Consider the following 20,161-nt stretch of genomic DNA (forward strand, 5'->3'; position numbering starts at 1 on the left):
GCACTGTCCCCTTGGATCTGGCTTCTCTGTGTGTGAGGCCCTGGGGCCCCTCCTGAGCACAGACAGCCCTCTGTTCAGCCCTCTGTTGCCCTAGGAAGGGCCATAGAAGGCCTGGCCTTTTCTCGCCCAGGAGCCTCCCTTGCTCCTGCCTTTTGCTGGAACTGACTGTAGCCTTCCAGCTGGGGGCCCTCTGTGGTATCTCTGGACCCAGCCTGAGCCTGGCACCTGGACAAGGGGAGCAGCGGCAGCGGGGGTGAGGGTTACATGAGCAGTGATGGAAAACTGCGGGGCTTCCCCACCTGGCTCTCGTATCCCCAGTGAGGATCTGGGCCTGCCCCTCACTGTGTCTGCCATGTTGTGGTCCTCCTGCTGTAATTACATGGCCGCCCCCTCCAAGCCTCTGCACAGGCTGCTTGGCTCTGGGGCCATGTGGAGCTCATGTCCCTGCTGGGGAGGATTTGCTGACTGTGAAGGGATCATAGCAGTGCCCACTTCTGGGGTGGTTGTGAAAATTAACAAGAGCTCAAGTAAAGGGCGAGAGCCAGGGAAGGGGGTGCTGCTGCCCTCTTTGGCTGTCTTCAGTCTGTATGAGGCCCCTTTTCATTTTGCCCTCTCCCCCTCTCCCCAACTGCTTATTCCTGATGCTTGTCTCATTCCCCTCCTCCCTCTCCCAGAAGCACCCATGCAAATGTAATGTGTCTGGAATCTGTCCTTAGATAAGTGTGTTTGAAATATATAGAGAGTTGTTTTGTAGATACTTATTTACAAGAAAGGTCCTGGGTCGTCGATCTCCTGTTTTTCACTCTAACTCAGGAGGATGTGGCTGACATTTGCCACTTTTACCTGGTGACATACCCATGGGTCACCCATCACTGCAGGTGGCCCTATGCAATGATGGGCAACCATAGTGATGCTCAGTGCTGCTAAGGTCGGTGGGGACTATGAATGCTACTGCCAACACCACCCCAAGGGGGCCACTTCCCCAAATACAAGGACACTTGATGTACCACATAGTGGGGTCTTAGATGTGTTCTAATTGCGTCTGCTTGCTGGAACTCTGAGCATCCTTCAGGTAGGGCTTAGCCTGTCAATTTCCCCTTTGGGGAACTCTTCATATTTTGTGGATTTTTCTGTTGGTATCTTTGTCATTTTCTTGTTGATTTGTAGGAGCTCCTCCCAATTCTAGATTACTCTCTCTCTCTGGTCATTTGGTGACTTGCCACCTTCTGTCAGCTCTGTGTCAACCCTCATCCAACAGAAATCTGTCACATTGATTGATAAAGTCAAATCCTTCATTTGTTTTTGGTTTTTGTTACCTTATGGTCTTTGCTTTTGGGGTTTTGTTTCATAATTTTTTTCCACCTCAACATCATGAAGCTATTCTCCCACAGTTTTTTTCTTTTATTCTCTCTAGAGTTGGACCTTTCGAATTTAGGTCTTTAATTGTCCTTTGTTTATAATGTGAGGTAAGTGTCCAAATTGAATTAAGAATTCTTCACTACAAGGAGTGAGTTTTCCCAGGACTGTGTGTGAGGTAGTCTTATCCTTTCTCCATTGCTTTGTTGTCCCACCTGCCAAGTTCCCACACAGTGGGGCCCTTCCTGTGCTCTGGTCCCTGTGCCTGCTTCTGTGCCTGCTGGGAGATGTGGCATATCCTCATGGCTGGGAGACGGGTGCCCCTTTGCATTTTGTTCTCAGAATTGACCTTCTTATTCATGGACCTCTGTTCCTCCATTTAATTCTAGAAGGACTTTTTTTTCCTTTGGCCAAATTACTCAAAAAAAAAAAAATACTGCTGGCATTTTTATTATAATTGTAGTGAATTTACTAAGTAAGCTTGGGCAAATGGACTTTTAACAGTGTTAAGTTGTCCTACCATGAACTCGGTACATTTTTCCCTTTATTCAAATTTTTCCTTGAGTGCTTTGACAGAATTTTCTCTTCAGAGATCTCATTGCTTGGTTGATTCTTGGTTAACTTCTAGGTTTTGTTGTTATTGTGTGCCGTCTTCTCTGTGATGTTTCTCATCAGTTAACGGTTTTTATAGTTTGTGTTTTTTATGTGAAGATGACCGTTTTGCCCGTGCATGAATGCATCTCTCTCCCCTCCCCTCCCCTTCCCCTCCCTCTCTGTCCCCCTCCCCCTCCTCTCTCTCCCCTTTCTTCCCCGCTTCCCCCCCAGCTGGGCTGGAGCAGAGAGAGTATGCATCCCATTTTCTTCCCAGCCTTAAGGGAAGGTGTTTGAAGTTTCTCCATTAATTATTGATATTTTGGTAGATTTTTGGTAAATGGACTTAAGTTAGGAAGTTCCCTCTCATCTTTTTTCAGTGTTTTTATCCTAAGAAGCTGGGATTTTTGTTAAATTATTTTCTTGTTCATGTGATAATCATTTGTTATTTCTTTTAACCCAATGGCCATTATTGTCATTACCACTGCTGTTTCTGGCACTGGTCCAGGCTGTAGTGTGACTTCAGAAGTAGTTTTTAGGAGCGTCATGAGTGCCGCCCCTGGAGTGTTGGTGGTGGCTGCGGTAGAGAGGATTTTGAGGTGCTATCCAGGCTCAGCTGAAGAAATGCCAGGATAAGCTGGGCATTTCTACTGGGGACAGGCAGGGACAGTGGAGGCAAAGGCACCACAATTTTGCCAAACCCAACTGAGTTCCTTTCCTGGTAACAAAGCCAGTTGCCTCTTCAGTCCTGGAGGGGGGTGGGGCCTGGGCAAGTCACCTGAGGCCTCCCCAACCCCGTGTTAGTCCTTCTGCCCTAACCATCATCCTTGTGTCCTCTCTTCCCAGAACGTGCTGGCCAAAGCCCTCTACGACAATGTAGCCGAGTCCCCAGATGAGCTCTCCTTCCGCAAGGGCGACATCATGACGGTGCTGGAGCGGGACACACAGGGCCTGGACGGCTGGTGGCTCTGCTCACTGCACGGGCGCCAAGGCATCGTGCCTGGGAACCGCCTCAAGATCTTGGTGGGCATGTATGACAAGAAGCTGGCAGGGCCTGGCCCTGGCCCACCCACCGCCCCAGCCCAGCCCAGCCTCCTACAGGGCCTCCACACTGCGGTGCCCCCGGCCTCCCAGTATACACCCATGCTCCCTGCTGCATACCCACCACAGCCCGACAGCGTCTACCTGGTGCCCACTCCCAGCAAGGCTCAGCAAGGCCTCTACCAAGCCCCTGGGCCCAGCCCTCAGTTCCAGTCACCCCCGGCCAAGCAGACGTCCACGTTCTCGAAGCAGACACCCCATCACCCATTTCCCAGCCCGGCCACAGACCTTTACCAGGTTCCCCCAGGACCTGGAAGTCCTGCCCAGGACATTTACCAGGTGCCACCTTCCGCTGGAATAGGACATGACATCTACCAGGTCCCCCCGTCCATGGACACACGGAGCTGGGAGGGGACAAAGCCATCAGCAAAGGTAAGGTCACCCTGGCATGGCTGCTTAGCACCCATAGTTTAGCCCAGGCCTTGGTTTCTGGGTACGGCAGGGCCCAGCCACTTTTAGGGTCCCTGGTGCTCCAGCAGTGGCTTCACATTTTGTCTGGGGTCAGGGTGGGATGTGAGTATTTGAGGAATTTGTTCATTCATTTGGTGAGGATGGGCGTGAGCAGGCTGTGGAGGCCCAGAGGGGAGACATTGAGCTGGCCCTGGAGGATGGCACGGCCCTCAGTAAGCCAACTCGAGTGGGAGGGTGTTACTGCAGAGGATGCAGCCTGTCAAAGGCCTGGAGGTGTGGGAAAGGGCATTCCGTGTGGGCAGGTGGGACTTGGCAGATAAGCCCAGAGCAGCAGGCTGGGGACAGACCCTCGAGGGACCTTGGGCCCACCGAGTAGCTGGATGCTGTGCTGAGGGTGGAGGGTTTTGAGTGGGAGTGACCTGCCCAAATCTATGTCTTAGCAAAACCATTCTGACCACAGAGTGGAAGATGCAGCAGAGCAGAGAGGGCTGAGAGAGGGGTAGGAGCCCAGGGAAAGGAGGGTGTGACATTTGGGGTGGCACTTGAAATATGGAGAGCAACGTATCAGCTAGGTGAAGGTGGGTGGAACAACAGAGATGCTGCTCTCTCACATAAGCCATGGGTAGAGGTGAGCAGGCTGGCACTGGAATGGCCCCTCCAGACTGTCAGGAGCCACCGCCCCTCTGTCCTGCTGCTCTGCCGTCCTCAGCGTGGGCTTGTACCTTGTGGTGCAAGACGGTTGCTGCTTAAGTTCAGCCATCAGATCTGCTTCCTGGCCAGCAGGGAAAGGAGGAGTGGACAAAGGAGGATGCAGCCTCTCTTTAACTATTCTTTCTAGAGGCTCCATACGATGCTTCTCACCTCTCACTGGCCAGAACTTGAGCCCATGGTGCACCTAGCTGTGAAATGGAGCCTTTTTCTGGTGGCCACATGTCTCACTAATGGGGACTCTGTCCTAAGGAAGAAGGGGCAGAGGTCTCCTGGAGGACCTTCAGCAGTCACTGGGCCCTGTGGGGAGAGGCCAACCACCTCGTGCTCAGGGGCTCCCCTGAGTCCTGTGGGTCTGTGTGTCAGCCCTTCTCTACTTCTGGGGCATGTTGGTTGGTTAGTGGGTGCCTGCAGAGCGACCTGTTTGTGACCCCTAGAACATGGGAGGATGCTGCCAGGGGATTACTAGGGTGGGGTCACCTGAGAGAGGCTTGGGTTCAACCCCTCATGGCCTGTTGCCAACAGGATGCTGGGCCCTGGAGCAAGACCTGTGGCCTCCAGGCTCTGAGGCCAACCCCCTCAGCTCTGCACAGGCCTACCTGCGTGCCCCATGTCACCCCAAGTCCATCCGCCTTCAGGAAGGAGGCAGGACTGAGGAGGGAGACAAAACCCCACTGGCTGCTTGGGGCCAAGTCGGGAGCAGCTTTCCCTCACCTTTGATTAGCCTGTGTCTTCCTGTGCCAAAGCCACTCAAGGGCATGGGAGTGGAGTTTCTTAGGCCTGGAAGTAGAGGAGGTGTCCCTGGGACTTTGAGGAGAGAGTTGCCACACCCGACTCTCCCTGCTTCTCCCTTACAGCTGACCCATAAGAACCCTGAGAATCCCAGCCCACACCACCTGGGAGAGCCCTGACAATCAGCGCTGCCCAGCTGCTGGCTCTTCACTCCTCCGGGAGACCACGGCAGGGCTGAGGACCTGAAAGCTCTGGTGGGGGAGGCCACCTGGCAGTGGCATAGCAGCCGGCCCTTAGGAGAAGGAGACCAGGCTCTGCTGGGTCAGCTTCCCGGGGACCAGGCCCAGCTTCATGCTGTTGCCATGTCCAGCCCAGAGCCACCTGTGTCTGGAGAGAGTGGCCAAGTGAATACTAAGCCCACAGAACTGAGCCTGTGTCCTTAGAGTTGGCTCAGGGCAGAGGTGGGTACATCACTGGTGCCAGCTGGACATTTAGTTAACAGGCAGTGTCACCCCACCCTTGGTCACAGGGTGGCCTGGAACCCAGGAGACCTGGCTGGAGGTCATTGGCAGGTGGGACTCCGTGGATACTGGCCCCCAAGCCTGGCCACCAGGGGACCCTGGGTTACTGGCCTGCTTCCTTCCCTACCTGCTTCCTCAGCCATTTGGCCAGAGACAGGCTGTAGCAGAAGCATGACATGCTGGTCTACAGCCCAGAGTGGGGTTTCATCCAGCCAGCTTTAGGGAGAGGAGCAGGGCCCTGCAGCTGGAGCTATCTTGTGAGAGGCGGCAGGGAATAGTACCTGGCCAGTGTACCCCCTGTCCCCTCCCCTCTGCTTTGCAGTGAAGCTTGTCCTGGAGCAGCTGGGAAGCTGGGGCAGGCAGCAGGAGCCCGTGTTTTGGCTGTTGTTCTGTTTCCTTCCTGGGCCAGAGGCCTGCTCTCAGAGTGCTTCCAGGGCTCACCTGGCTGGGCCCTTCTATGCCTGGGCCCACTAGTGAGCTGCCCAGGCCTTTGTCCTGGAAGCCCTGGCCTGGCTGGTGGCCTGTGAGGGAGAACTTAGTGTCCAGGCCTGGTCACCCTCCCCCGAGAAGCCTCATAGCTCCTGGCCTAGGCAGCCTTGATTGCATCTGCTCGTGTTCTATGATAATGAACGTGTGGTGGTTTGCCATAGAAAATGCATAATATGTGGAAAAATCTAGAGATGAAATTCGCCAATCAAGAAGTAATCACTAGGAAATTTTGGCATATTTCATCTAGTATACTCTCTATCTTTCACAAATTTGTACACATACTTTTGCATTCTGAAGATGTAAATTCAGCGTTAGATATCAAAGGCATTTTCTTGGGTTATTAAAACTTCTCCCTAAGCCTGACTGTGATGGCCACCCCCTCCCTTGGGGGTGGGCACTAGGCAGTCTCTGATTGCTCGAGTCTGTTACAAACAGCAGGGTGATAAACCTGGTCGTGTGTACATCTGTGCCTGCATTTCAGGGTCCTGCCTTCATAAGCCTCAGGTCCTCCCCTTCAGATTTCTGGGAAACTGAGACTCCTGGTTCCAGGGTCAAGGTTGCTGGGCTGAGGAGCTCTTGCTAGGACTGCAGGTGGTGGGAGGGGCCTGGGCACCCAGGAAGCCAAGAGGGTGAATAGCAAGGCTGATGGATAGTAGGGGTCAAACCCCTGGGTGCCAGTGTGGAAGCCAGTGACCTGTGAGGCTAGGGAGAGGAGGCCTGGGCTTTTGGAAGCTGAGGGCAGAGGCTCTTCTTGTGCAGGTGGGACCTTCACATCTGTGCGAAGTCCCTCTTGGGGGAGCACACTGGGTCAGGGGCGACAGCTGTGGTGCTAGGTCAGGCATGGGGGACATGGCAGGAGCTCAGTCCTGTTCTGCCTGGATCCTGCCCTCCTTACCCTGGGAGGTTTCATCTCCTCCCAGGCTCCTCCCCTGTGCTAGTTCCCTGGAGCTTTGAAGGGGGGGGCGGCTACCATGCTGATCCCTCAGGCCACTGAGCACTGGCCCATGACTGGGTCAGGCACTCTCAAGTGTGTCCTGGTCCGGAGGAGAGATCACGTGGTGACCTGGCCTGACCCTATGGCGCTCCTGTGGTGCTCCATTTCCTGGAGTTGGAAAACAAGACTCCTTGGGGGGAAAGAAAATGGGGGGCACCAGAGCAGGGAGCTGGCCCAGGTCAGTGGGGTGATGTCCATTTTGCAGAAGGGCAAGAACAGCAGCTGTGCTGCCTGGAGGTGGTCAGGGCCCCCAGGGCAGAATGCAGAGCCTCGAGGCAGGGAGGAGGCCCACCTTGTCCCCACTCTCCCACCTGACACCTGCCCTATGGGGCCCTGCCTTAGCCCCTACAAGGCCAGGGCTCTCTGGTGGTTTAATCCCCATTCAGTACTGACCTGGAAACTGGGGCATGTTTCTGAACCTGTTCTCTAGACATCTGATTATGGGGGACAAGCGGGGTGGAAGGACAGTAGCCCTGGCCCTGATGGATCCCTGCCCTGCCTGGTTTCTGCATGTGGGTCTGGCAGTGTGTCCTGTGCTGTGTGCTTTCTCTGCATTGTGTGACGTGTTGTATGTGTCCAAGAGTGGTGTGTCAGCATCTGTTTCTGTCACCTCCTCTCTGGCTCTGGCTAATCAGACTACCCTTGGGGCCTCCAGTTTCTGCTAATGGGGGCTCAGGTGTGGAGCAGGGTGGCCTGTAATTAGTGGGCTCAGTAGCTCTCTCTCTGGAGAGGCTGTTTCCTAATTAGCGTTTCCCCACTGGCGGCCAGCTTACTATATTCTAACAGAACATTGCTGGCCAGTGTGGCTGCTTCTGTCACCAACTCAGCTGCTGCTGGCTGTTTGGGATCCAGGGTCCAGGTGTTCAGCCCTCTTCCTTGTGCTGGGTCCTGGCTGACTTGCCACCTGGGGAGGGGTGCCCTGTGTGAACTTGGGGCTTGGTCCCCACCTGCCTTCGGGGGAGGCCGTGCAGCCTGGAGAAGCCTCAGACCTTGCCTCAAGGCCCAGCCAACCTGCCACGTCTCTGCAGCCCCCGCCAGCCCCGCCTGCCCTGCTGTTGGCAGGTTCCAGTGTCTAAAAATAGCTCTGGAGGAGACTCAAGTCTGGGGCGCAAGGAGGGAGAAGAGTCTGGAGAGGCAGCCACGACTCTGCTCCCAGACACGCTTGGCTGGGGCAGGAACACCCCACAGGGGCCTCACCAGCACAGCACAGCCTGCTCGGCCCTCCTGCCAGAGGCCTGTGGCCAGTCTGGCCCCGGTGTCACCGCCCAGCTCTGCTGTGCTGCCTGGGGGTGGGCAGGGAGCATCAGCAGGGGGCTTTGCCAGGCCCAGGGATGCCAGTGCCTGTGCTTCCTGGGGGAAACTGAGTACCTCCTGCTCCAGGGATGCCCAGCGTGTGCCCATTCAGTCTGCGTCCCCAAGGCGAGCAGAGCTGGCTGCGTATTGGTGGAGGGGCAGGGTTCTGGGGGCGTTGAGCCCAAGGGAGCAACCTGCTTCGGCCCTGCTGCTCCCAGGGATGTGCATGGGGAGGGTCTGAGTCAACCTTGTCCCAGATGTCCCCTTTGATTAGGGAACAAAAGGCCTTTCTGTGGAGAGAGCCAAAGAAGGAGCCTGTGAAGGAGGCATGTGGGGGTGGCGTGTCCTGAGCCGGGCTAAAGAGTCCTGCTGGGCCTCCCCATCCCCACAGGACAGGGATGCCCGCAGGGAAGGAGGCTGCCAGCCTGGGTGCTGGTGTGAGGGTTCAGCGTGGTCTTGGCTGGGGAGCTGTGAGCATCCTGGGGCAGGGCCCCCCACACCTGCGCCCGTCTCAGCTCACTGCCCAGGACCCTGGACCCAGTACTAGGGGAAGGAAGGGGCTGGCCTTCTCTGGACCAGTGTCCCCCCACTAAAGAGTATCCTTTTGGGGGGTCTTGCCTGGCTCTGGAGGTGCAGGTGCAGAGGGGAGTGGGGGTCTAGGTTTCATTTGTAGCCCCTGCTGTGTACCAGACCTTCCGAACCAGCTCCATCCATCTGCCCGAGATTGGCCCTGAAGTCTGAGAGTCCTTGGTGGTCCTGTCCTCAGGAGTCTCCCTGAGATGTGCTGCAAGGGACAGGGGAGGGCTACTTGCTGTTCTGCCAGGTCCCACCTCCTCAGAGGCCCCAGGCCCTGTCAGGGATGTCCTCTGGGCCCAGCCTGGTACCTGTAGCTACATCTGTCCTCAGAGCTGGGAGGCGGCTGCTGGGTGGGAGGCGGCTGCTGGGTCCTGTGGTGGGGGGTACCTTGCCGGACAGGCCATTCTGAGTGGGGAGCAGCTGGGAGGTGTTGAGAGACTAGGCTCAGGAGGTCTCGTCCGTCACCTTGTCCTGTGGGGCCAGGCCCCCCAGTCAAGGGTGGCCCTTTGCCCACTGGCAGTGCCCTCCAGAGCCAGGGCCTCGGCCTTCACCCTGTTGTCATCCCTCCTTGTTAGGCCACATGCACACTCCTCTGTGGAACCTTCTAGTCATCCGGCTGTAGAAACCTCCCATTTTCTGGCCCAGAACCGGACAGCTGTAAACAAAATTTAGGGGGTCTTATGAAAACCCAAATACTGCATTTCATGAAAGAAAGGTCAGAGAATGCAAAGGGGTGAGAAGCAGAGCCTCTGAGCCCACCCTTGGGGAGCCCCTCCCCATGACCTCTGTGTGCCACGCCCACCTCACAGAGGGAAGTGTCCTGCCGCTGTGAGTGGGGTCGCCCCGAGGACCCGTGGGTGGATCCTGAAGTCTGGCTTCCAGTGGTGAAATCAGCTGTCTTCCCCCCAGGTGGTGGTGCCCACCCGAGTGGGACAGGGCTATGTCTATGAGGCCTCCCAGCCGGAGCAGGACGAGTACGACATCCCGCGGCACCTGCTGGCCCCAGGGCCCCAGGATATCTACGATGTGCCCCCTGTTCGGGGACTGCTTCCCAGCCAGTATGGCCAGGAGGTAGGTGTTTGGGGGTAAGTGTGGTGGGACAGGGCAGGGACGGCATGTCTATGCCTCTGCTTGACCCTCACTCACGGAGCTGGTGTTTCGTAGCTCTAGCCAGGGCCTGGGTGGCCCAGTGTCCACAGCCCCGGGTCCTGGGGCAGGTGCTGCAGGGTTTCTGCTCTTCCCATTCCACCCAGGTGGCCCTGGCACCTGGATCACTATATTTTTCTGCCCCCAGGTATATGACACACCCCCCATGGCTGTCAAGGGTCCCAGTGGCCGAGACCCGTTGTTGGATGTGTATGATGTGCCCCCCAGCGTGGAGAAGGGCCTGCCACCATCCACCCACCATGCGGTGAGCATTCAGCAAATGTGGGGGCCTCAGAGAGTGAGGCCTTACCTGTGTGGGTGGTTGTGGGTGTTACTGGGTGCACGCACTGGGTGGGGACCGATGTCTGTAGGGCTGGGGCATGAAGACCAACTCCAGACCCTGGCTCTGCCCCTCACTTACCCTGGACAGATGTGGAACCCAAATTCTTTTCTGAGCCTCAGCTGCTTCATCTGTAAAATGGCCATTGTAGGGCCTTCTTAGCAGATATCTTGATATCATAAGAGGATATCAGGAAGGTGACCACAAAATTTGTCATCCAAACTGGGACACTTGTGTGAGTGGAAGGGGTACTGATAATTATGTAGCGATATCAGTCACAAACTAAGACTATTCTGTTCAACCCGGGGCATGGTCACCCCGAATATAAAACATACAGCTCAGCCAGGTGCTGCTACAGACTAGAAAGTCCATGAGTGATGATGGTGGTGGTGGGGATGGTAGTGATGATGATGGTGGTGGCGATGATGATTGTGGTGGTGGCAGTGGCAATGGCAGTGGTGGATGGTGGTGGTAAGTGGTGGCAGTGACAGTGTGATAGCTAACCTCTCACTAGTGTTTGCAGTTAGTTACGCGGTTACATGAATTAACATGTGTAGTCCTCACAACAAACTTGTGAGGGAATTCTCCCATTTTACAGATGAGCAGACAGGGAAAGACGGGTGGAGTTGTCTGGCTCTAGAGCTGGGATAAAAGTCGTGACAAATGTGTGCACCAGGCTGTCTGTGTGTGTGGCTGGGTACTGCCCCTGGCTCGTGGGGTAGGCTGATGGGTGGATAGCCTGACCACCACTTGGCCCCCCAGGTGTATGATGTTCCTCCGTCAGTGAGCAAGGACGTGTCCGATGGCCCTCTGCTGCGGGAGGAGACCTATGATGTACCTCCCGCCTTCGCCAAGGCCAAGCCCTTTGACCCAGCCCGCCACCCGCTGGTCCATGCCGCACCTCCTCCGGACTCAGCGCCAGCTGAGGATGTGTATGACGTACCGCCCCCTGCCCCCGACCTCTACGACGTGCCCCCTGGCTTGCGGCGGCCTGGCCCTGGCACCCTCTATGACGTGCCCCGGGAACTGGTGCCTCCTGCTGAAGTGGCTGACAGCAGTGTGGTCGACGACGGTGTGTATGCTGTGCCCCCACCAGCCGAGCGAGAGGCTGCAGCCGATGCCAAGCGTCTTTCGGCCTCGAGCACGGGCAGCACGCGCAGCAGCCAGTCTGCATCCTCCCTGGAGGCAGCGGGGCTGGGTCGGGAGCCCCTGGAGCTGGAGGTGGCCGTGGAGTCCCTGGCTCGGCTGCAACAAGGAGTGAGCTCCACTGTCACTCACCTCCTGGACCTGGCAGGCAGTGCTGGTGGGGCTGGGGGTTGGCACAGCACCCCAGAGCCTCAGGAGCTGTCCACGCAGGACTTGCGGGCTGCTGTGGCTGCCGTCCAGGGGGCTGTCCATGAGCTGCTGGACTTTGCCCGCAGTGCCGTAGGCAATGCTGCCCATACTTCTGACCGTGCTCTACATGCCAAGCTTAGCCGGCAACTGCAGAAAATGGAGGACGTGTACCAGACACTGGTGGCCCATGGTCAGGTCCTCGACTGTGGCCGGGGAGGCCCAGGGACCAGCCTTGAAGACTTGGACCGCCTGGTAGCTTGCTCACGGGCCGTGCCCGAGGATGCCAAGCAGCTGGCCTCCTTCTTGCATGGCAATGCCTCGCTGCTCTTCAGACGGACAAAGGCCCCTGCCCCAGGGCCTGAAGGGGGTGGCTCCCTCCACCCCAATCCCACTGACAAAGCCAGCAGCATTCAGTCGCGGCCCCTGCCCTCACCCCCCAAGTTCACCTCCCAGGACTCACCGGACGGGCAGTATGAGAACAGCGAGGGGGGCTGGATGGAGGATTATGACTACGTCCACCTGCAGGTGGGTGTCTGCCCTGCCCTGGCTCCCCGGGCTCTGACTCTGCAAACATTGTCGCGGGAGCTCTGATCACCCCCCAACACACACACAGGGCTCTTGTGATCAGAGGGAGTCCCCAGTAGGGACTCAGTCACTGGTGAGTCCCTGTGCCCTCCTCTCACTTTGATTTTCCAGGCCATCTGCCCCCCGCAGTCCCCCCCCCGAAAGCCCATTTCTCACCCCAGCTCAGGCCACGTGGGCCAGCGTGGCCAGGTTCTTGGGTCCTGCAGTGCCCCCCAGGAATGGCTCCCCAAGCACCTTGGGCTGGGCTTCTCTGGTGACCACAGCAGAGGTGGCTCCGATCTATTTGGGAAGACAGAATCTGAAGAAATAAAAACATAGACAAAGATACTTTGAGGCGTGAGGAAGTAGAACAAGGCGATGGGAAGGTGGGGTGAGCCTGTGAGGCTGGGACGCTTGAGCAGAGACCTGGGTGTCCGCTGAGTAGAAATCCCAGTGGGGAACATTCCAGGCTGAGAGCTGGCAGGTCCCAGCAATGGGCTCAGTGGGCAGGGACTAGGTGAGGTGGCTAGGCCTTGCAGGCTGAGGAGAGGGATTTGGATTTGATTTCTGGTGTGGGCATCAGGGCAAGGAGGGTGGCCATGGCCACGTGGAGTGTGCGTCCTCCCTGTGGGGACCTCCCTGGGGCCCAGCCCCTTTGTGGGCTGGCAGGAGGTAAAGGAGGCACGGAAGGTCGCTTCCTTCAGAGTCCGCCTCCCGCAGGCCACAAGTGCTAGCCTGGGCACATGTGCAGCGCCACCTGGTGGCTGCTCAGCCCTCACTGTGCCCCACAGGGCCTGCTGGTGCTTCAGGTTCAGAGGAGGGACTCGCCTCAGCTAGTCCTTGTCTCTACTCTCCAGGGGAAGGAAGAGTTTGAGAAGACCCAGAAGGAGCTGCTGGAAAAGGGCAACATCACGCGGCAGGGGAAGGGACAGCTGGAGCTGCAGCAGGTGAGACCCAGTCAGCCCTCAGCCCTGCTCCAGCACTGAGCCCTCCGGCCACCCCTCCGCCAGTCACTTTCAGCCTCACGACCGTCTCCATCTTTTTGTTTGGTTTATTTGAAAGTTAACAGAGTAATCATGTAGACATTTTAGAACATACAGAAAAGTATAAAGAGCAGAAAACAGCAACACTGACTCCCAGAGGAAGTCGGGGAAGCTGGGCTGGTTCCCTCCCCGCTCCCTCCCTCTGGGTGGCTCCCGCTCGAGGTGGTACTTTGTGAACAGTGACACTCTGCTTCTGTCTCAAGCGCTTTTCCCTGGCATTAAACATTCTTCATTCATTCTTTTTATTTTCTATTTTTTAATTGAAACATAATTGATTATACATATTTGTGAGGTACAGAGTTGACTATCAGTATTTGTTTATAATATGTGATGATCAAATCAGGATAGTTGGCATATTCATTATTACAAAACAGAATCATTCCATACATTCTTTTTAAAAGCCACATAATGTCTGTTGTTGAGTTTACATTGAACCAGATTTTCCTTATTATAAGTAATACTGCTGTGTTGATATGCAGACCTAGAGTTTTCTTCATAGTTTGAATCATTTCCTGAGGGTAGGAAAGGGGTATTTTAAAAAAAAAATTACTAAGGGTGTTTTATTCTGATCATGAAGATTTAAAAAATGTTAAAATAACCCATATCCCTCCCCCACCTTCCCCTACCTACCCCCGGGCTTGGAAGAGAAAGGCAGAGGACAGGCTGCTCCAGCCTGTGACCCAGGTCATACAGGCCTCTCCCCCACCACAGAGGGGACGTAGGAATAATGTGAGAATTCAATGTAAAGAGTGTAAAATGCTTAGGAAGTGCCTGACATGCAGAAAATACTCAGGAAAAGAATAAATTAACAATTAAGAAACAAAAACTATATGTATATATTTGAGTATGTGGAATCTCCATTGATTTAAGAAATGGACATGTGCTTTATCCATCCTCTGTACTCTTTCTGCATTTATTTAACCAGTCAATCCCATTACTGGATATTTAGGTTGTTCCCAGAATTTTACATTTGTGAATGATGTTGTAATGAATACAAATCTTTGCACATAATCTGATCAACTGCTTAGATTGCTAGAAGCTAGATTAAAGGACAAGGATATGTACGAAGAACTCTGAAATGTAGAATTCCTAGGCCAGGGATGTAAAATACAATTAAAATACAAGTACATGCGCCGAGCCCGTGGCACACTTGGTAGAGTGCGGCGCTGGGAGCGCTGCGACGCTCCCGCCGCGGGTTCGGATCCTATATAGGACTGGCCGAGTGCCGGTCACGAAAAGGACAAAAAAAAAAAACAAAAAAATACAAGTACATAAGCATAGACAAGCACATTTCTTGCTCCATTTCCACATCAGCGAAAAATTTGAAAATCCCCTAAATTTCTAATAGTAGAATGTTGTTTGAATAAAGAATGAACACTAGTATTAGTGTAGAATATTATGTAGCTATTAAGAATTACCAAAAAATAAAAAGACCCAACAGGTTTAAAAAAAAAAAAGTGTATTCTCTCACTAGACAAGAAAACCAAGAGTTGAAGAATTTCACCAAGTAGCTGCCTGTGGGGGAAAAACTAAGGGTTTTAAGTGTTAGGAAGGGGCTTCATGTTGGTTTTGCTAGTTAAGGCTTGAAACCTGGCAGCTTGGGTAGAACAGAACTTGTCCATCCCTGAGTTCTGGGCACGGCTGGTCACAGCCAGTCAGTGCCCTGGTCAGAACCAACTGGTGAGGACACATCGTCCCCTTCTGATAACTTTATGCAAGGGCTGCTGTCAGTGGAAATGTTTCCTTTTACTAAATGCTTTTATGCATAACTCACTGATGTGAAAGAAAGGAATGACATCATTAGGTGATACAAGTAGCCTGCAAAATATTATATATGAAGGTACGTCAAAAAGTTTGTGGAGAGCTGGCCAGTTAGTTGGAGTGCAGTGCTCATAACACAAAGGTCAAGGGTTTGGATCCCCATACCAGCGAGCTGCCAAAAAAGCAAAAACAAAAAACATGTGGAAAAGTAGATTTAAAAGGTGATATGAATCCTTACATGAACTTGTGGTTTTTTGTTTTTGTTTTTTTGTGGTTTTTGGTTTTTTGTGGTGGCTGGCCGGTAACGGGATTCAAACCCTTGACCTTGGTGTTTTCAGTAACACACTCTCCCAAGTGAGCCACCGGCCAGCCCTCCATAAACATTTTTGGCATACCCTCCCTCATATAGTGTGTTTCCATTTTTTTAGTTACAAAGGAAATGGGAGTGTTCATATTTAAAAGAAACTGTCTTAAAGAATATTCACCAATTTTTGTGCATGTATGAAGTTGTGCTTTCTGAATATTTTACAAACACCATATTCCTTTTTCCTTTGTTTAAAATTTTTACTATGGAGAATTTAATACATTTATAAAATTGAGGAAAATAGTCCCCCAGGTACCTGTCATCCAGCTCAACTATTATCACAGCCACCACTAATCCTGTTTCAGCTGGCCCCTTCCCTACCACAGAATTATTCTGAAAACATTGTATCATTTCATCTACAAATACTTTAATGTGTAGTTCTAGAAGGTAATTTACCAGAATTTTAACAGAGGTTATTTCCTGGGACATGGGATCACAGGTGATGTCTGCCTTTTTTCTTCTTGGTATATTTGAATCTTTTTACAATGTGTATGTTACTTTTGAAGTAAGGAGAAAATGTTTCGGTTTTTTTATTATTTTTTAACTTTTCATCTTAAAATATTTATAGATTCACAGAAAGTTGCAAAGATAGTGCAGAGAGCTCCCAAGTGCCCTTCACCCAGTTTCCCCCGGTGCTATATCCTAGGTAACTATAGTGCAGTACCTACCCTAGGGCCTTGACACCCCTAGCATCCCCTGATCTGTTCCCCACCTCTATAATTTTGTCATTTCAGAAACATTAAATGAGTGCAGTCATACCTTTTGAGATTGGTGGGAAAGTAATTTAGAGAACCTCTCCAAGGCCAGTGACCACACATAGTCCCCACACTAGGATAGGGGATTGCTGCCTTCTCCAGTGATCATCCCTGCTTAGAAGAAGCTCTACCAGTTTGCCCGGGGCAGTGCGCCCAGCTCTCTGGCTGTGGTTTCCAGTCTGTTGCCCAAGAGCCTAACCTTGTTCCTGCTTCCGCAGCTGAAGCAGTTTGAGCGACTGGAGCAGGAGGTGTCGCGGCCCATTGACCATGACCTGGCAAACTGGTCACAGGCCCAGTCCCTGACCCCAGGGCGAACGGGCAGCCTGGGGCCCTCAGACCGGCAGCTGCTGCTCTTCTACCTGGAGCAGTGCGAGGCCAACCTGACGACGCTGACCAACGCAGTGGATGCCTTCTTCACTGCTGTGGCCACCAACCAGCCGCCCAAGATCTTTGTGGCACACAGCAAGTTCGTCATCCTCAGCGCCCACAAGCTGGTGTTCATTGGGGACACACTGTCACGGCAGGCCAAGGCGGCAGACGTGCGCAGCCAAGTGACCCACTACAGCAACCTGCTGTGTGACCTCCTGCGTGGCATCGTGGCCACCACCAAGGCTGCTGCTCTGCAGTACCCATCGCCCTCTGCTGCCCAGGACATGGTGGACAGGGTCAAGGAACTGGGCCACAGCACTCAGCAGTTCCGCCGGGTCCTAGGCCAGCTGGCAGCTGCCTGAGGGCAAATGACCTGAAGAATGGAGGCAGGGGGAGGGGGTGGCCACGGTCCAGCTGCCCCCGGTGTCTGTCTTGAGAGTCCACATGCTGCAGGCATGGGGACAGGAAGCCCCAGCTCTGCCTAGGGCCTGGTGCCCCAGACTGTCCAGGGATTTGTACATATTTATGGCAGGCAGGGCAGGATGTGGGACAGTGCTGCCTCAGAGGAGCCAAAACCGAGGAGCCAGCTGGTGGTCTTCCCTGAGTGCACTGCGGGCCCAGGGAGGGTCACCACACTGGGGGTGGGGCCACATAGGGCCCTCAACCCCCACGGCCTTGTGGGACCTCTTGGGCTGACCCCAGCCCCATGAAGGTGCCCTGTCCCCATGACAGGGCAAATGTAGCTGTGGTGTTCCTTCTCTACACCAGGAGAAAACCCTAAAAACCTATTTTTCATTATTGATTTTCCAATCATTTGACTAATAGTCTACATTTAAATAAAATTTTTAAAATGAAAAGCAGCCACCTGAAGTGTGTGAGATGAGAGGAGGGCCACTGGGCGGGAAGGCAAGAGTAGCCCTGGCCCTCATGTGCCACAGAGTGGGAATGACAGATGTAAGGCGCTGAAGACTGGGTGGCCTCTCCGGGAAGGGTGAAGAAAAAGTGGGTCCCTTCAGGAGGAAGCCAAGGCCCTAGGAAGCAGGGCTGGGCCAGGGGCATGTGGCTGGGGTGTCTTCTTCAAGGTGGGGGTGAGCTCTGTAAATGGCCTCAGGGCCTCGGGAGCTAGAGCACGGCAGGGAGGGCTGGCCAGAGCCTGGTGGAGAGCAGTGGTCAGAGGCAGGGTTTGAGGCCAAGAAGGCTCTGCCTGAGTGTAGTCCTTTGAGAGCAATAGCCACGGTCCCCTAGGATAGTCCTGTGGAGAGGCCACAGCAGCAACCCCAGCGACATGCCCACAGCAAGTGTCTGGGGTGTGTGCAGACTTGGGCCCAGGAGCAACTCCAGAGGGGGACGAGCCCTGCTGGGTCCTCCCCATACTCCAAGGAGAAAACCCACGGGCTGAGAGGACAACTGGGGGACGAGTGATTGTGCATAAATTCGCTTTCACAGACTTCATCCAGAGCTTTACTCTTACGAGCTTGTCATTTCAGCTGTGGAACCAGGGTGTGTGATTTGAATTATACGTGCACTTGGCCTCCAAGTTGGGAGGTGGAGCCCAGAGATGGCCCTTGCTCTTGGCCAGTGTGTGCCCTCCCTGGACTTCCCCCAGCAGCCTGTGACCCAGACAGGGGGCTACAGGGGTGTGGATCCCCTGGGACTGCTCCCAGCTTTACTTATGTATGTGAACTTGGACCTCAGTTTCCCTGTCTGTACAAAGGAGGTAGGGCTGGGTGATGTGCCAGCCCTCTTGCTCTGAACTCCACAGGGGGCCCCCGTGACAGCATCCATTCTCCCACCCTTCAGCTGCATGATCCTTACCCAGCCCCTGGTGGAGAGTCACAGGTGAAGGTGCAAACACTTGCTCTCCATGGTTTTGAGTTTTACACAGATGGGGGGTGGGGACTCAGCCTTCAGAACCTTCTGGACCCAGGGCAGGAACTCAGTGTCCTGGGCATATAAATTTCTGGTAGATTTTTGTTTTGTTTTGGTGGCGAGCCTATATGGGGATCTAAACCCTTTACCTTGGTGTTGTGAGCACTGTGTTCTAACCAAGTGAGGTAAACAGCGAGTCCTCAGAAGATTTTAAAGACATGGAAAGATTTGTGACTGTTGGAATTTACAACTGTGCCTGGGATTTTGACCAAGAAACAAAATGAGTCGCATGCTCCTAAAAGGCAAACACAGGGACACTCTCCATGGTACCGAGTCTACCCCATCATGTGGTGGAACAGAGTCCATGGAGAAGGTGGCATTGGCACTGGGCCAGTGTGGCCAGCTTCAGCAGGGTGACATCGTGGCAGATGGCACGCTGGTTCCACAGGGGTGCTCGGAAACCTGTGGGACCAGGGCGAGGGCTGGGCAGACCTGAGTGGAGGACATGGGACTAGTGAGGGGAGACTCTGAGCATCAGGGCCGGGTTTTGACAGGCGGGCAGGGATGGGGCGCGACAGATGGAATCTGGCAAACGGGAAAACGGCCCTTGACATGTGATTAATTTCGATACCTCCCGTCCGCCTACAGTGAGCAAACCTGCTTTATAGTCAGGAGCGTGTGCAGAGCCAGGGTGTGCAGAGGCGCTGTGTCGCTTGGGAAGAAGAACAAGCTTGGAAGAGGGCTCCTGAGCACTGCAGGCCCGAGCCAGCGGGGCCAGGCTCTCCCCTGGGGGTCGCGGTCCCCCCTCACCCCAGAGCCCAGCGCTGGCCCTGCTGTGGCCACACAAACCCACCTCCTCTGCCTGTGGCCTGACTTGACCTCGCGATCCTCAGCAGCTGGACGGCCTCCAGGTCACAGCCAAGGACAGACGCCCCGGCCACCGCCTGGAGAGGGAGGAGGTGGCAGACGGTGCTCAGGCTCAGGGCCGCTCCTCGGAGGGACACCTGGGAGTGTGCCCGGCAGGGTGGGCCCCAGCTCAGCCACTGATTCTCATGCTGACCTCAGGGCACCCCGTTCTCACCCTGGGCCTTGGTCTCCTGCACAGTGAAGGCGGAGGCTGCGCAGGGTTGTTCACGCTGGGGTCTGAGAGGCCTGAGGGTCTGAGGGAGTGGAGTGGGGTGGCTGCAGATTGGGGTGTCTGCAGATTGGGGCACTGCCTGCAGCTGGGGGATAGCAGGAGCCTGCAGTTTCTCTCAGACCCTTTTCTTTCTGGATGTGGTCCAGGGTTGGGGTTGGGAGAGGGCGAGGGTCGTTCCCTGACTCCTCAGAGGGCAGCGGTGACCACCCAGTCCTCGCTGATGAGGGAGTTTGTCAGAAGTGAAAGCTGATGCTGTCCTGGGGAGGAAGACGGGAGGGTCAGCAACTCCCACCTGGGTGTGCCCCCAGCCTGGCCAACACCCCATTGTGCCCCCCAGGTGCCCACAATCCCCCCCTCACCTGTAGGGACACCTGCCAGGGCCACGAGCCAGGGACAGTGTCCACCCCATTGATGATCCTGGACAGGCCACCACTCAGCACAGGGTGGATGGTGGGGACTCACAGTTGATAGTGTCTTGAGGGGCCAGGGGTGAAGACCTGGCACTTCAGTCCTCGTGGCACCCTGGCATTGAAAACTTTGGCCACTGCAGGGCACTCAGCCCCTCCTGCCACCCAGGCAGCTGCCCTCAGGTACCTTGTGGTGGTGTCGACCTGTACCCCGAGGGGAGACGGGGGGAAATGAAGAAAGACACGATTTCTTTTATGGGATCAGGAGGACTTTTGCAGGCTGCTGACCTGCAAGGCA

At 54.8% G+C, this 20,161-nt stretch overlaps 1 protein-coding gene across 2 annotated transcripts in view; it reads left to right on the top strand.

The window, feature by feature from the left end:
- The window catches only part of BCAR1 (BCAR1 scaffold protein, Cas family member), a 38,391-nt gene extending 21,085 nt beyond the window's left edge, over positions 1-17,306 (top strand). For both annotated transcript variants that reach the window (XM_063109647.1, XM_063109646.1), the window contains exons 2-7: positions 2,794-3,420; positions 9,682-9,843; positions 10,067-10,183; positions 11,021-12,118; positions 13,015-13,104; positions 16,299-17,306. In XM_063109647.1, the coding sequence (XP_062965717.1) occupies positions 2,794-3,420; positions 9,682-9,843; positions 10,067-10,183; positions 11,021-12,118; positions 13,015-13,104; positions 16,299-16,811 (2,607 nt within the window). In that variant the 3' untranslated portion in view covers positions 16,812-17,306. The remainder of the gene's footprint in view (positions 1-2,793; positions 3,421-9,681; positions 9,844-10,066; positions 10,184-11,020; positions 12,119-13,014; positions 13,105-16,298) is intronic.
- Positions 17,307-20,161: the final 2,855 nt, after the last annotated feature.

This window comes from Cynocephalus volans, chromosome 10 (genome assembly GCF_027409185.1).
Source record: "Cynocephalus volans isolate mCynVol1 chromosome 10, mCynVol1.pri, whole genome shotgun sequence".
Lineage (NCBI taxonomy): Eukaryota > Metazoa > Chordata > Mammalia > Dermoptera > Cynocephalidae > Cynocephalus > Cynocephalus volans.